Source organism: Oreochromis aureus, linkage group 4, assembly GCF_013358895.1.
Source record: "Oreochromis aureus strain Israel breed Guangdong linkage group 4, ZZ_aureus, whole genome shotgun sequence".
NCBI classification, from domain to species: Eukaryota; Metazoa; Chordata; class Actinopteri; order Cichliformes; family Cichlidae; genus Oreochromis; species Oreochromis aureus.
This window is the reverse complement of record NC_052945.1, coordinates 23,457,551-23,475,355: the sequence shown is the minus strand read 5'-3', so window position 1 is coordinate 23,475,355 and position 17,805 is coordinate 23,457,551. Positions and strand designations below refer to the sequence as shown.

The following is a 17,805-nucleotide window of genomic DNA, read 5'->3' as shown; positions in this document are numbered from 1 at the left end:
ACCAACAGCCTATGCATCCAAAGAGCTTTTCAGGATTTCTGACCGAGCCAGTCACCTTATCTGCTGGAGATTTGGGCAGTGAGACTTCACAGCAAGCAAAGCTGGAGCTTGCTCTGCTGAAGGCCTCAGAGATTATAGGGGAAGATACAAAGAGCTCCCAGACTTCATTGAATATACATGATTTTCCACAAAATAATAAAATTATTTACTGCCACCAATAACCTTTAGATATATTGTGTTAAAAGGGCTATATCTCACACATAGTTCTTTCAATATTAATATAAACCGACTCAGATGAAAGTTGAGAAGTCTCCATTTCTTTTTCAAAATGTGCTGAAGCGCAAGGAACAAAAAACTGTAAATATCTACAAGCTGTAAATTAGCAACCTCTGTGCTGCTGCTCTGAATAAAAATCACACATCCAATTAAAATATATTTTCACATTTGCAAATTGATAAAGGTGGAAATTCTGCGTTTCGCTCTGTGCTGTGTAATCCAAAAATCATCATGCGTCTGACTAAATGTGTTGGTTTATCTGCACACCTTGGATAGAAGATAAAGGTTTTAATTGAAGTTAGAGGGAGTCGTGTTTTTAAAAAATAGTGCAGGTTGTTTCCATTTTTCCAGGCTGTCGAGCATAATAAGAGGTTGGAGCTACACGCAGGATAAGTGACAAAGGTTTTCTGCTCTAATAGCTTCTGGATCTGGCAGCTCCCTCACATGTGCCAAAAAACAGAGAGCAACTCAATCTCAATCAGCCTTTTCTGTAATGAATATTTGAATCTGCAGCGAGAGGATGGGGGGAGGGTTAGCTGAGCATGTCTGAGTTCAGAGCAGGAGGGAATGTATGATTTTTATCCTGGTGACAGGTGAGGTGGAGATGTTCAGCTCTAAGCTCCCTCACGGAGAAACCTTGCCAGCCAGAGTGCATAGCAGGGAAGATTGGATTTATTTATTTAGCTTTCTGTGGTGCTAATGGGGAAAAATAATAAATTATTGGGTAAAAGTCAGACGTTAAACACTGCTGCAATCGATAGTTTGGATTTGTTTGGTTTTTAGCATATACTGTATATAAATAACAAAATCTTTAAATCCCTTATTTTAACCTGACGAAAATCCAACATCAGTTGGGCTTTATTCTTAAATCTGACTTATAGAAATGATACATTTATATATTTTGAAAGGTTCAAAAAAGCAATTGAATAGTGGTGCTCCTGCTCTCGCATTATTCCATTGGAATCAAACACATAAAAGATCTGCAAGTGATTCCAAGTGTTGAACTTGCACTTGGTAGCCGTTCACTGGCACTCAATGTGTCAGTGGAAGCGAGGGAGGTCATTAGGCTGAAACCCAAACTAATCCAATCAGGGAGATGGGGGAAATAGGAGTTGCCAAATCAGCAATCTGGTTAATTATTAAAAAAGAATGAATGCACTGACGAGCTTAGCAACACCAAAAGGCGTTGAAGACAACAGAAGACAGCTAAAGTGCATGATGACAGAATTATTTCCATTAATTAAGAAAAACAACTTCACAACATCTGAACAAGTCATTAACACTCTCAGGCAGGAAGGTGTATCACTGTCAAAGTCTAGAACTGAGAGACACCTTCTGTAAATACAGCGGGGATATAACAAGGTGCAAACCACTGGTTACACTCAAGAAGAGGAAGGGCAGATCAGACTTGGCCACAAAACATTTAAAAGAGACCGCACAGTTAAAGCAAGAGGCAAAAAACCCGTCTTTGAACCAGAGTGACGGGGAGGGAAAAGTATGGAGAAGGAACAAGTCATGATCCAAAGCATGCGAAATCATCTGTTAGTCATGGTGGAGGTAATGTTACAGCACGGGCAAGTATGGCTGCCAGCGGAAATGAGTCACTAGTGTTTATTGATGATGTGACTGTTGATGGAAGTAGCAGGATGAACTGTGAAGTCTGCAGAGCTACACTCTCTGCTCAGATTCAGCCAAATGCTGCAAAACTGACTGAACAGCACTTCACAGTGCAATTAGATAATGAGCCAAAGCATACTGCGAAAGCGACCCAGGAGTTTCTCAAGGTAAATAATGAGATATTCTTCAATGGTCAAGTCAGTCAGCTGATCCCAGCGCTATAGAGCATGCTTCTTAGTCATTAAATACAAAACTGAAGGAAGAGAGACTCACAAACAAGCAGCAGCTGAAGGCGGTTGCAGTACAGGTCTAGTAGAGCATCTCAAGGGAGGAAACGCAGCACTTTATTCTGTCCAGGGGTTCTTTGTTCGATTTTAGGCTGTCAAGTATTTTAAATAGTCCTATTATGTAAAATGATCTAGGTTTGTCCAATAAATCCTCTGAAAATGGGGGACTGTGTATAAATGACTGTAATTCTAAACCCGTTAATACAGTACTTAAATTAAAGCTGAAACTTTGCACTTTAAATCAATGTGACTAATCTGTAAAGAAGCAAAACTACAACAAATATCATTGTACAAATACTTACTGGTCTAACTGTATGTCAGTACACAAAGCAGATAAAATCACTCCAACTAAAGCAACCTCAGAGTGCTGCCAATGTCCCTTTAATGCTTCTATATTAATCATCCAACAATGCAGTAGTATAATTCTGGTCTATTACTGTTTTGACACAATTTAAACCTTTTTTTTAATGACAAATCTTCAAACTCTATCTTTGTGTGCATGTTTTGCAGCTTCAGCTTTAGCTCTGGTACTCTTTGAGCATTTCTGCTGTGCTGCTCTTCCTCTGTACCCGCACAGATTTATTCTCTTTTTAATATTTCAAGCTGTATCAATGATTCTCATTGATCTACAGTGTACAGGTGGGTGGTATGACCTAAAACATGATTCTTAAACCCACTATATTTTTTTTCAGAGAAAAGGACCTTTTTCTGATTTATTTTGTCATGTTGCATATGTTAATAGTAAACTACCTATCATTTCATTACCTAGTTTTACCAACCCAGCCTTGACCATCAATGACAAGATTACAGCAGCTTGACCTCTAGTACTGTTGACTAGCTGGAGATGGATTTCTTTGAGGGAGTTTCTGGCAGGAAGGACTTTTTCCCCCCCAACTTTTCAGTTTGGTTGGGCTAAGGTTGAAAAAAAGTTAAAATCCATCCTTTAACAGGGTTAACCATATCTGCAGAACCTTGTGTGGTAGAACATCCTGAATCTGTTTCAAACACAAGAGTGATCAAGTTCATCTAGAAATGCAGTACTCTGCAAAAGTCTAGGGACACTCCTCATTAATTTACATTTTGCTAGGAAAATGAGAAATGCAATGATTTACTGAAACATGTAAAATGCATAGAAATACAATATATGAGGCAAGTGAGCGAAAAAGCAGTAATTTGCAAAGAAAAACCTTGAAAGACCTTCAGAGAAGATCTATTACTCGAGAACATTTTTAAAAAAGGACAAAGTCTGGAGGCAAAATATAAAGAAATGGGGGTGGCTTAAGACTTTTGCACAATATTGTTTTTGATGAGCTAAAATCAAAGTGAATGTATTTATCAATCTAACGATGGTATCATGATATCCATGTCTTCACACTAAAGATGGGATCCGAGCTGCTGTTTCTGCTCACAGTCATGCAGTCTAACCTGCTGCTGGCCTTTCCTGGTCTGCCTTTGCACTCTTTTGTTCCCACTTACAAATTTGTTGCTGATTTAAGCAGACTTGCTCTTGCAAACAAACAAGGCTTGACCTTTTCCCTGAGGTGTTTTCCATCATTGCAGTTTGTTTCTTTATATTGAATGCATATTTTTGGAAATAAGCAATAAAATACAAAGTCTTTTCAGCTTTTTCTTGGATGTAGCGCCTAATTACAACAATAGTCAATTTCACAGCTACTTTTATTGTGTGGTATAGACTCCAGAACATTTATATAATTCAGAGGAAGCAGGTGCATTGCAGAGTCCTTCTAGCTTTATCTATCAGTAGGCTAAAGTTAAAATACCATCTTTCCCTTTAAGTAGCATCTGCACACTGCTCTTTCTTTCAAAACGGTGTACACGGCTGAAGTAGTATATGTATATAATATGACAACATGCATAAATAATAAATAAATAACCATCAATAAATGATTTTTAAAGCAATTTTCTCTACACTGCAATTACTCCTAGCAGGGTAACCACATATATGGGCCATTATATTAACCTTTCAATAAGTCTGTGTGGGAGTTTTGCATGTTCTTTCTGTGCCTGCATGGATTCTCTCTGGGTATTCCGGCTTCTTCCCACATTTCAAAGACATGAATGTTAGGTTAACTGGTGATTTTAAACTGGCTCTAGGTGTGAATGTGAGCATAAATTGTGGTATTTCTCACTGTGATGGATTGGTAACGCGTCGCCCAGTGACAGCTGGGATAGGCTCTGTCTCCAATATTAATTTACATAGAATTATATGAAGTGCCCGTGTCATCCTCACGGAAACCTGCTGATAGTTTTTCTCCAGGCACACGTGGGGGCCACTTGCTACGTGTCTCTCTGTGCTTTATTGTCCTTACTTATCGAGCTCATTAAAGCAGTGTTTTTTAATTAATTTATTATGTAAGTATTTCTCTTAAAAGAGCAATTTTTGCAGCCATGTCAAATATGGGGAAAAAATGTGAAGACTGGCACTCTGTTAAAGTTGCCCAGAGGGCTGCAGAAGGCAACAGCAATCGGACAGAAAGCATGGTGTGGGCTGTACATGAGCGTGACATGTCCTACTTATTTTTTTGTTATGCTATTATGCCAAACAGTGCAGGGCTTTTTGTTTTTTTTAATGTCTGCAACTAAAATGAACACACATAATTTGTATGAGTTTTGTGAATTCAGCATTGAGGTGGTATTAAAATCAATAAAGGCAGTGGCAACGCTCTGTAAATGACTCAGGCTTCACACACTCAAAGCCACTTTCCAAACATACCAACATTTTCTTGGCCCAGCAGAAATGCTTCTGAAAAAGCCCAGAGGACGAGCTTTAAATGCCACTGACTTGAAGGCTGAACATGTAGGGTAAAAGCAAAGTTTGCTATTGTAGACTCAAACACTGAGGCTTGGATGGCACATAAACAATTTGCTGAGGAACTATGGCCAGAGGGCACAGACGCGGCCTAACACATTTCGCGGTGCTGATGAGAAAACTGTGTACGATTGTGGATCAAGTGATGGGGAAAGAATGGGGAAAACACCGAGGGCCACAGCTACAAAGATAAAAAGATGCTGTATATCGGGCGGACAGGCTGGGTAAAAACTGTGGTATTGAACTTCTACACGGAGCCTGTGGGTGTATTGGAAGGCAGTTGTTTATAGCCGGTCAGCAAGTGCTTTGGACACAGCAGCCTACAGTAAAGATGGTGATCTAACTGGAATTTGTTCATAATATTGATTGTGCTGTGGCACTTCTGAAATTGAGCCTTTAAAGGAGATTAGCTGTTGTTAAATATGCCTTTTATTAACCAGCTGATGAGGAATGACACAGAGGAGGCTCTACATTAGCACGTAGATACACTATCAACTCCTGCAGCACTGCTGTCGGTGCACTCAGATCTGCATGGGAAATAACACATTAGCTAATGTTTCCCAAGAGACGACAGAAAACGGGAGTAAAAGGCTGTCTGATGAGCAGTTGATTGCAAACATATATAAGGTTTAGTGCTAAAAATGCACTGTGCAGGAAAGGTGGGGGTGGTGGGTGGGGTACAGTCTCAGTAATAGTGATTTACTTGCACAATGTGTGAGAGCTGGATCATTACTGTGGAAAAATGTGAATTCTTCCCACACTTTGGCCCAGGGGCTTTGTTTAGATTTACTGCAGCGAGTAGACGGCAACTGATAGGGGATCATCTGAACCTAGCAAAGAGTCTGAATCCTCCTTATTAAGAAACAGACTTTCCTTTTTGTTTCGTTTTTTTTAATAGATGGTTTTAAGTAGTGGTTGTTATTGTTTTTCTGCAATTTTCAAATAGACTTTGGCGTTTATTTATGTGGCCTTACATGCTACAGTTTAGACAGCATGGTAATACACTAGCTTTCTTCTTTCTAAGCTTCTTTTAAGAAAAAAAACCCACTAAAATCCTGGTTCAGTGTTTTATAAAAGTGTTGTATTAAACTGCTGCTATAATGCTCCAAATCTTAAAGGGAATTCGTTTATTCTCTTTCTTTCTGCCTGTAGAATAAAAAATTTGTTGTCTAACTACTGAATTATTCAAAAGGAGACGTCTTTAGGCCAGTTTGACTGAGGATAATAGAAAAGCCTCAGCCAAAGAACAAAATATGCACAGGCAATAAAGGAAAGTATATCAGTGCAACATTTCTGTGAACCTTTTGAGAGGCACTCCTTTTTTTTTGGAAGCACACATACTCCCACAAACAGCAGGAGAAGTTGAGTTTTTCTCCCCTCTCCTTATTTTATTTACTGGAGATGTAATGCAGTTTATTTATTTATTTATTTATTTATTTATTTTATGTGAAAGGTGACTTTTCCCTGCCCCGTGATAAATGAACCCTGACAAGGGAAGTGCAGCCTGCACACATTGCAGTTTCCAAAGCCTAATGCAATTGATGAGGGAACGCTCAAAGGTGAGGTTTTATTTTCACTCTCGGAGAACAATATGAGGCTGTTGTTGGTTTCTGATATTTTCTTTTTTTCAGGAATTCAGGCTACAAATTCACTCCAAAGTCCCAAGAGTGCAACTCTTTATCTCAGTTCTTCAAATTTTTCTCATCAAAAGCGATTTAAGACCTACCGCCTGAGGCACGCCGAGCTAATTGTGTTTTCTTGGTACTTCGTGCATTTACATTTTAAAATGAATACTTGGCGTTGAGCTTAGTGTGACTGAAGCAAACAGCAGAGGGTCAGGACCTTGGCTCAGCCGTGGTGCATTCTGGGACCTGCTTTGACCTGGTTGTCTGTTTCTGCAAGCCTGTTAATTGACTGGGTATTTGCAAACAGCACCCTTCTGGGTTTCCACCAGTCAGGTCATTAATAATCTGAACTAAGCGCCAAAACAAGTCCAACACTGAGAGTCTAATTTGACCATTCCTTTGTTTTGCTGGGTGTGCTGGTTCCCAGTGAGCAGCTGGGTTTAGTTATGAGGGATGAAAGTAAAGAGAAAATTGACTGAGATGATGTTAAAGGTAAACCAGAGTAAACTGGGTAATATAATAATTAATATAGTAAGACAGGCTCTTTGAGAATCCATGCGTAGGGAGCAAAAGAGGCTGAAGAGGTGGAGGTATGCTCTGGAGAGAAAAAGAGAGAAAAGTCAGTAGAAGCAAGACAGAATACATTTGTGTAAATGAGAGGGAGACGGGTGTAACAGTGAAGATGCCACGAGCAGATGTAGTGAAGGTGGATGAGTTTATCTACATGTGGTCAAACATCCAAAGCAAAGGATGGTGCACAAGAGAGGTGAAGAAGGGTGCAGGCAGGTTGGAGTTTCAGGGGTAATGTGTGGACCCAGGAGAGTTCAAGATGTTAACATTTTCACTGAGAGTGACCGGACACGATTAGCAATGAGTACATCTGAGGGACAGCTCAGGTTGAGATAAAGGAGACAAAGTTAGAGAGACAAGACTGACATGTTTGGGTATGTGTACAGGAGGGATAGTGGGTAAACTGGACAAAGGATGCTGAACATGGAGCTGCAAGGCAGGAGGAAAAAAACAAGACCACAAACAAGGTTCATAGATGTATTGAAGGAGGACATGTAGAGGGTTGGCTTGACCAGAGGAGGATGCTAGAGATGTGTTGAGATGGAGGCAGAGGGTCTGCTGTAGTGACCTCTAAAAGAGGCAGCAGTTTACACTTGAATGACTTCTGTGTTATTTCAATAAATTCTTGTGCCTTATCCTGTTGCTTTTGATATCCTCATCTTCTCTGTGCCATCTTTCTGATTTTTTGGGGGGTGTTATTAGTCACATAGTATTTATCTGTCTCTATTTTTTGTTTTGTTTTTGTTTTAGTACTTGGTGGCCAAGAGTCTCGTGGGGTGCTGAGAAAAATCTGTGACATGCTGGAGGTAATAATGAAGAGGATGGATGTTCTGTCAAAACTGGGCAACACAACTGACACCCACAGGCTGGATGAGCTGAGCTCGGCACTGGACAGGTACAGTATAGCAATGGCTTGCATTTTGATATGTGTATGTGTATATATGTATACATGTATATACACTTATATATGATGCCAAGCTAGAGTTGTGTGTTCTGTGGTTTCCTTGGCAACTGACCTTTTCTTATGCCTGCACTTGCTCCAGGTTTAAGGATAGGAAGCTTCCTCCTTTTGGTGCATTTGTTATTCGTTTCCCTCTTGGATATCGTGTCCATCATCTCCGTGTCTTCATCATAGACAGGAAATTTCTCCTCTCAGAATTCATTTCTGGTAATCTCTAGAGAGATCTGCAGTGACATTTTCTGTTTACAGTATGGCTTGGTCACTGTGTAACCGATTCGATCTGCATTTAATGGACGAAGGCAGACGTATAGCGCCTCACCTAACCTGAACCCTGATTTCACAAGTGTGATGGGAAAATATTTACTGTACTCTGGCTAAAGCTCCACATATTTATATTTCTATGTTACAGTTTAGTTTGCTCTGCAGAATGCTCCCTGAATATACCCTCAGTCGCACAGTTCTAACAATCATTTAATTGGCCTCTCAGGGACTAAACTGGAAATGTTACGGTGACAAAGGGCAAACAGTTTCAAAACCAACCACAAATGCTGATACGTATTGAGTAAAAGTTCACACTTGAGGTTAGCGTGAAATCTTCCAGCAAGAAAAATTTCGCTCACCTAGTATAATGCTGTGAAAGTAATTAAGCTATCCACTTGGTTTTCACCAGCTGATAGCTTTTTACGCTCTCCGATTCATGGAAATATGAGATACTTCTGTGTGAAACAACCAATGTATGTTTGCACAATGAGAGGCTGTGCGTGGGATTCCTGTGCTCTACTGTATATCTGTGTGACCGTTAATTAATCTGTACTGCCCTGTTGCAACTTAAGGGATAGAAAAAGATCTTTGGCTGCCGCTTGCTTCTTGGGTGCTGGCTCTGTATGGACTGAAGTGGAATGAGATTGGGTTTTAGAATTATGTTAAGTTATGCATATAAGCACAGTACGATTGCTTTCCCCTGACACACACGCGTGCACACACACAAAATAATAAATGCAGCCTAAATGAAATCAGACTTTTTCTGCTCAATCTGCATCTGGCCCTGGACCACTGTTTCATTTGTTTTTGCGAGTTTCTGCGGGTTTACATATTCAGAGCTGTTTAATGAGCAATATAAATTCCAGAAATACTACTATATAACACGAGTGCTCATTTGAATAATTCATTTAAGTGTCATGTAAAACAGCAATGATACACTGCATTAAAGTGGTTCCACTAATGAATGTTGGTTGGTTACAACTCAAGCAGCAACCATCGTTAAAGTTGTGTGCGGATGTGCAAAAGTTTAAGGTCAGGATTTACTTTTCTCTTAGTCTTTGCATGTCAGATGTTTATGAAGCAACATGTTGAGCCGTGCAGAGACGAGGATCAGGCCGCAAAGGATCGTCTTTAACCGTTTTAATAGTATTCACCAGCAGCTGCAAACATAAAATATTTACTCCTATGAAAACTCTCCCTGCAAGGCAAATCTAGTAATAGCAACCTATAATCTTATTATATAACTACTTTTCTTTGGACATGCAGTGCATATCTGAAGTAGAAAGTGTAAATAAGTAGGGAAAAAACTGTTCTCCACAGCATCAGCACTATTACACAGACTCTAATGCTACAAAGTGCTAATGCTGAAGTTGTTATTTGCTAATTTGGTTAATCAACCAAGAGGATACAGATCTAACTTCTTTCCTCTTCTGTAGTTACAGTTTAATCCACATGTTTTTGGACAGTGAGATATTTTTGTAATTTAGCCTCTGTACACCACAGTGGATTCAATTAGACAATCAAGATCTTCAGTATAAAATTAAAAACTAAATGTGACACTTCTGCTAAACAGCTTGAATTCAAGTTGAAACTCTGCACTTTAGACACATCATGAATATTTCATTTAAAATCCACTGTGGTGGTGTACAGAGGCAAAGTTGTACACACACACGTCATTGTCTAAATACTTATGGGAAACAACTGGTTTGGCAGGATTATTGCGTTACCTTGCATAACACTTATTTCAGCCACAAATGGGTATTACTTACTCACTTGCATGTATAACCAGAGAAAATAGCCAGGTTACTCTGTTTTCAGGTGAAGTGATGTCTGAAATTGAGTATTTACTTTCTAGTTGTGTATGATTATACTTGCAAGATTCCAAGAGAATAATTTTTTTGTTTTGTGTATTGTTTAAGAAAACTGATTTGGTTAATTACTACAGCAGAACTACTTCCTTAAGTTTAATGGAAGACCGTGGTTTGTTTTACAAATACACAATGCATTTAAATGTACCTGACATACATTACAAGTGAGTGAAAACATCTTCTAGAGCAGTGTTTCCAGTTTCTAGAGGGCAGTTTAACTACCTGCTCTAATTAATTGGAGATAAATTATCTAAATTTCAGGAGCGGTACCACACCTCCAAACATGCCCCTTCTGGGTATTATCTACTGTTGTTGAGAATAGATTGCTTAATATATATCAGAGTTAAAAGAGAATATAGTTTGGGATTGCTTGCAATATTACAATATGGCGGTTAATGGGTGTAAGAATACAAAACAGAAAATAGGCCTGGAATGGTAACAAAGAACTGGGGTGCAGGGCAGGAGGACAACTAACCCCACCCCCAGGACAGTAGCAAGAGTTACTGAGGGTGAGGGGCAGACAATTGCCAATGGGTACTACATTAAAAGGAGATGGGGGTCAGGGTGTCAGCACACCTGGCCACTGTACCAGTGTTTTTCCATTGTGGGGGTGTTTACTGTAGGGAGGAGGAGACCAGAGGTTATAACTGTAACTGTTGTGTGAAATTCTTTAGATCAGCCTTTAGAATAGGACTGCATAGGATGCAGTGTGCTGATCTCCAGATGCATCTGTAAGGAAAATTGGTAATAAAAGGATTGTGTGAAACTTGGAAACATCTCTGCGTTATCTCTACCAAGACAAAAAGAATCGGAGAGAGACCGGCGTTGTCTCCTCACACTGTTCATTCTCGTTTTTGTGCCCCGCCCTCCCTCCCTCCCCTTTTTTCAATTCTTTCACTTCTTCACTTCTCATTAGTACATGGGGATCTGGCAAGCCCAGGAGCCGCCGCTAGTCCCCATCAAGGCCTTCCCCAAACCGTAGCTCATTTCTTGATTAAGCCGTTCGCCTTTATCTACTAACACCGCTAACAAACGTAAAATGAGGACGTGGGCCCAGCTAGTGAAATGGGTTGCCAACTGCCAGTAAAACAGAAGAAGACGAAGAAGAAATTACATAATAGTCATGCTGTGAGACGACGCAGCATGTAACAGCAATAGATAAATATTTGAAAAGAAAAAGTAGTCAATCTGACCTCGGTCCTGGAGAGAATTCTGACTCAGATGAACGCCTTAGCATGAGTAGTGGTCATAAAAAAAGCAAAAAAGGTGTACTGGGGACAAACCGAACTAATCCCGCTGTACCTGGTGCACGGAGAAAACTTATCAATATGCTTTTTGTGACATTTTTGTTTGGTGGGGTGCCGTGTGATTTTTCTAATGTGAAATATGTGCCATGGCTCAAAAGGTTGGGAAACACTGGTCCAGAGCATATATGATAAGAGCAATCACATTGACCACGAGAACTACAGTCTTCCCACAGTAACCGCTCCTAACAATATCAGGTCCTTCTTTAGATTATTAAAGGCCCTTTTTCCAAACTGTGTTCTGACTTTGTGTTGGCTGTACCGGTTATGTATTTATACGCACATGTACACAGATAAGAAAAAGCCAGCCCAAGCAGAAATGTATAATTTAAAAAGCAATTGGTAAAAAGTCTGTGGGCATACCGAGAGACTGTCATGTAATTTCCACATTCAGTAATAAAACATACAGCACAATGGTAGACACTGATCAGATGCATTCAGAAAGAATAGGTCAGTGTAATCCAAGAAATACTGGGAAAATAAAGTTGCAGAAATCAAGTATTTCCTCGCCTGGAGAGACGAACTAAATTTATTCCAAAGAAAGAAACTTAATTTAAGTTTCAGCTTGAACACAAGCTTTTCAGTGTGAATTTTAAATAAGAAATTCTGATCTATAATGATGCCTAAATATTTATACGTTGTAACCAATTCAATTTTAGTCCCCTGAGCTGTTTTCATGGTTTTGATGTAAGGGAGTTTGTGTGCAAACTTTTTGCCATTTAAAAATAAGATGAACTAGACTTTTATTTCTTCCTGCATTAAACATAAACTTTGAGTTAAATGCCACTAAACGACATCAAAGAGAGGCTGCAGACGTTTCAGGGTTTGTACTACTGAAGGGCATGAACAATAAATAACTGTGTGTTCTGCAGGTTGGTGAAAAAGTTTTAAAACAAACTTGTTTACGGTGTTAACCATGTGTATAAAAAGTCTTTCTGGCCTTAAGGTTTTCAGCAGCAAGACCAGGAGATAATCTGGGTGCACTTCAGCTTCTTGCAAACAAAATTACTCGTATGCTGAGGGGATGAAAGTGGTTGCTTAGACAAAAAAAACCCTCAAACTTTAAACTTAAGAAAAGGTCTTATTAGAATATTTTACATTTTTTCTTAACATGTAAAGATTTTACACTTATCCTTGTAAACACAGACCTGAGGATTTCCTTTGTGTATTAAATTCTGTATACCTTTGAGTTTTCATATAGTTGGTTGGATAAGAGATTATAAGACATAATTCAGGGGACATTGCAGATTACGACATCTGACATTTCTTTTTAATAAAATGTTTTATACATCAGCTGAAAATCAAAATAGTTAATGTCGGAGCTGCAAAAGTGAGTAACACGTATCACGATTTACAGAAATGTATACAAGGTTCATAACAACTTACCGAATGCTCAAACGCACAGTACATAACTGACTACCTATGAATTTTAGACCTCTTTAAAAAAGCGTTTTTTCAAATATCAGCAGAAACTCATTGATTTTTATGCTGAGGCATACCGGGGTTTCTCACAAGAGTATTTTATAATTCATCACATAAATTCTTTAACAATTAATGGGGGCATTCCCAAGGTGTTAGAGCAAATGTTAAAACCTTTGCTTTTTTCCTTTAAAGACTTCTACTAAGATGTACATCAGCAAAACTTAAAATATATTTATGTATACTTACTTTGGTACTTAGTTTTTTTACTCATTTTGGCATACTTTGAAAAAAAAAAAGGGTTTTAACCTTATAATTCAGTAGCATGTAGCAGCACCTTATGCAGTAATAACTTTAACTGATTGTTTTCTGCATGACTGAAAGTTGCTTTACTTTGTTGAGGTTTGCAGGGATTTATTAATGCACAGCTCTCTTGTCTCTCTTCCCAGAGCATTTTAATCAGGTTCAGGTCTGGATTTTAACCGGGCCATTGCAACAACCTCATTCTTTTCTTTTTTAGCCTTTCTCTGCTTGACAGCTGGTATGAGGTTATGTCTGTCCAAAGGACGTTATTGGAAAAGGCTTGTAGCTGGCTGAAATGCAAATTTGCAAACCTAAAGTGTGCTGCCATGTTCTTCTTAGAGATGACAGCCTTTCTCCTTCCAACCAACCTAGTTTTTCATAGAGCAATGAATTCTGTGAAAAAAATTTCTTTTTCACATTTCTGTAGCCTCTGGGTTGAAATGAAAGGTCCTGGATGTTGCAAAGTTCCTGAAACTCCCCTGTTGGACTGCTCTGTTTTTTTTATGCATTTAGTTTGGTTTGTTTTCTCGTGCCACAAAATTATGGCAACTTAAAACTGTGATATTGCATAATGTTGCCGATTTCGGACTCTTCTTTTGTCTTCATCCTATTTGTTCTTTAGTTCATCCACTGCATCGTCTTCTCCATTGTAAATATTGGTCCCTGATCCTTTCGCCAGCAGCTTTTAGGCCACAGAGGTCAATTGGAGTGAAACACATTTGCTAACAACCTAATTGTCTTCTGTTTTTATTTCCCCAACGGACCTGCTTTAATATGCAGAGTTACTATATTATCCCAGCAAATAAATTATCTGTCAGTGTTTTAAAAGCTTTTTCGATTTCACGCCTCAAGATCTAGATAATTAACATTTCTTCTTCTGGTTCACGCTTACTGCGAAGAGTGGGAAAACAACAAACACTTCTGAATGGAAGGAAGCTGTTACAGAAATATAGCGCTGTCTTTCACTGACAGGCCTGTTTGTGGTTCACATTTAAGATATTTCGGGTCTTTACAAAGTGTTTGTGTGTGTTTTTGTGTTTCATATGCTTGATTAGGATCCAGCCCATTGGTCTAGTGGAGCGAATTCAGGCCATAGCCCAGAACATGTCTGACATGGCAGTTAGAGTGGAGCAGATCCTGCAGCGCAGCATGGCCAATAACAGAGGTATGATTTAAAATGCACACACAAACACACACACACACACACGAAGAAAACAAATACAGCCCTTCTGATGAATCTTCCCGTCAATCTCCAATCCATCTAATCCCAGAGACACCTTTCCTGCTGCCCACATACTATAAGCCAAACTGTCAAGTTTGGATCCAGTTTAGCACTTGGCTGCACAATTTATGTCTAACATCCACTCGCTCGTTGGTCATATTGAACATGATAGACATTATTCACAGAACATTACCCTGGAGAATAGCAATCCAAACATGCAATATCAAAACGACACAACTGCAGGACATCTAAATCACAAAGATGAATTGCTGCCTCGTTAATGGGATCCGGGTCTTGTCAAGCTTTCTTTATTGCCCTTCATTCTCAGTTACTTTATTGGGAAAAGAATAGAAATCAGCGTGATTTAATTCACAGCTCAGTTCCTCCTCTGTACCCCCACCTTGCACTTGACTGAAAACAATTCAACACGACGTCCGATTAAAATACGCCAGATCATTTTTCTGTTGACATAATGGGCGATATCACTCAAGTGGGGCTGATCTAGTTACCTTTGGTTACAGCTGAATGGCAGTGGCACTTTTCTTTGTGAGAGGTCTGTTGTTATCATGCTAATCAGTAAGAGTAGCTGGCAATTATTTGTCATCCATTCTGCTCTTTGATGCTCGGCAGGTGCTGGTGGAGGAACTGCAACTTCTATTTTTTAATTAGGCTTACTAGTGCTGGGGTTTAAGACGGGAAAGAGGAAGGGGAGAGATACTCAATGCAACAGGAAGGGGCAGGAGGGGAAAAGGGAAGCAGGATGGTGGTGGGGGCGGATTCCAATTTTTATGAATCACACTAATGCAATCTATCTATAGTAAATCCAGTGAGCTGGCTGGTGAAGAGATTTTGGCCATTTAGCAGGGGACTACGAGCTTTTACAGGAGCTTGTCTGTTATCTGCCTTTCTCTCTAATTTATCTCCGCTCATCCCAAGGGCTGGAGAATTTACGGTATGCTTTAATACAAAAAATAAACAGACTTGAAGCCCAGAGGAAAGACTATAGACTATAGATCATGTGCTAGTCTTATCCTCATTTCAATGCAGCTGGGCTTTGTGCAGCTATATAAAATCTATTTTTAAGAAAATCTAATATATTGACAGGATTTCTAAAAACACTTGGAAGAAACATAAAGATTTTACTTTGGTTGACTGAAAACAGTTGAAATTTTGGTTGGACATTACCATCATGCTTCTCTTATCCTCCTCTACACTATATGGACAAAAGAACTGGGCCACCTACACATTACACCTACATGAGCTGCTCAGCCATGGAAAATGGTGCCATGAACCTCCCAGTGCTCAGTTTTTGTGCTGACGTTAATGTTCAAGTAGGTTTCAAGTTCTGCGGTTATTGAATCAGCAGAAGGCGATGACTTTTACGCACTATGAGCCTCAGAACTCGACCTCCCTGCTCTGTAACTTTACATGGTATGCCACTTTGTGTCTGAGTTTCTGTGATTTCTAATAATAATACCACTTGCATGTGTTTGTGGAAAATCTTGGAGTGACAAAATTTCACAAACTGACTTGTTACAATGGCGGCGTCCTATTACTGTAGCACGCTCAAATACAGTGAACGCCTCAGGACTCTTTTTGTAAATGTAAACAGTCGCAGCAGATGGCTGCTACTCCTGGAGCTTGATTCTGCTGGAGGTTTCTTCCTGTTAAAAAGGAGGTTTTCCTTCCCACTGTCACCAAGTGCTTGCTCATTGATTTTTGGGGTTTTCTGTCTATTATTGTGAGGTCTTTACCTTACAATATAAAGCACTTTGAGACCACTTGGCTCTATATAAATAAAACTGGCTGCATGTCTGGGTGCCAATGAGACTAAAAACCCCTAGTATATGTGTTAGGCTTTGTGTGGCAATATACAGCGTGAAAAAAACCCTCAACAATGCAGCTTTTCTTTGTTGATTAATGCTGGTGTCTGATGTGTGTGGTTTTTTTGTCAGAGTGTGTTTAAGCACTGATAAATACCCTGCTTTTTTTTCTTTTCTCCAGTTAGGGACGGAGCATTCGGACAGTGTGAGATTCCTAAAGATCCCCGTTATCCAGACTGCCCCAGTAAGATGGATGTAAGTCTTTATATCTCACTTAAGTCCAAACACAGAGAGCAATCATCCATTTGTCGTGTCTTGGCGTTTCACCTTGGTGCAAGCCAATATAAATCTGCTCTAATAAGATAAGGGAATGTTTAACCTTCAAGCGACCAAGCTATTTTAGTGTCTAAAGTGAGGTCCTATAGAACACTACAGAGACCTTTTATTTAATGGCTCTATTTAAAGCTGTAATACACATATTGATTTCCTGTATGATAGATATTCAAAAATGTTCCACTATAATTATGGTTTACAACCAATTTATGCCAAAAGGAGTTAAGAATACAAATTATAAAAACAAAATGTCTTTGCTTATATAATACTGGGAAAAAAAATACACTCTAAAATTTAAGGTATTTAAAGTGTGTGTGAAATTTATTTTATAGTATGCTTATATTGTTTTACCAGCAAAATTTATAAAACCTGTGACTTTTTAATAAAATAACGATCATAGTTGATACGCATGCTTCGTTTTACTTTACATACTTGTAGATCTTTAATATTTAAAAGATTTTATGATTAAATATACAAAAATATATAAGTTACAATGAGCTGTTTTCATTAACAACCACTTCTTTGCATTTTCTTTGCTACAACAGTTTTTGCTAAAGAAAGTGTGGGGGGAAAAAATGAAAGGCTGTAGGAGACCTCAATTGAAAACTCAAAGTAGGAAACATTTTTTTATGACTGAAAACATCACAATATGTAAAAAAAGCTACAAAAAACCCCAATTGGCCACTTGAAGGTTAAAGGCTCTTAGCAGAAAACTGGGTTGTCTAAGCAATAGACTGCACTTACTAATCAAAGCAAAGAAAAGCAGACTATAAAAAAAGATGAGTAAACAGAGTTTCATAATTGCAGTTTGGAAAAAAAATACACTGTTTAAAAAAAACAGGTTGGGTAAAGAAAATAAAAAGTCATTGTGCTTTATGAACAACTATGCTTGTTCAGTATGCTGCTGTAGCAACGAAATGTGCTAGTATAGCTGTGTACCACACTTGTATACAGAGAAAATAGTTATTTGTATGTATTAAGCAGACCTTCATTCATCATCAGTAATATGCCATATGGATGTATTTAACATACACTATGTGACAAAAGTACTAGGCCACCTGGAGGAGCTCCTCGGTCAGGAAAATCCATGCCACGAAGCTCCTGGT

The 17,805-nt window shown here is 38.9% G+C and overlaps 1 protein-coding gene across 1 annotated transcript in view; it reads left to right on the top strand.

The window, feature by feature from the left end:
- Positions 1 to 17,805, top strand: part of LOC116314550 (alpha-1,6-mannosylglycoprotein 6-beta-N-acetylglucosaminyltransferase B-like) — a 68,750-nt gene that overhangs the window by 7,648 nt on the left and 43,297 nt on the right. The window contains exons 3-5 of the mRNA XM_031732604.2: positions 7,956 to 8,100; positions 14,377 to 14,486; positions 16,548 to 16,621. Of these exons, the coding sequence (XP_031588464.1) occupies positions 7,956 to 8,100; positions 14,377 to 14,486; positions 16,548 to 16,621 (329 nt within the window). The remainder of the gene's footprint in view (positions 1 to 7,955; positions 8,101 to 14,376; positions 14,487 to 16,547; positions 16,622 to 17,805) is intronic.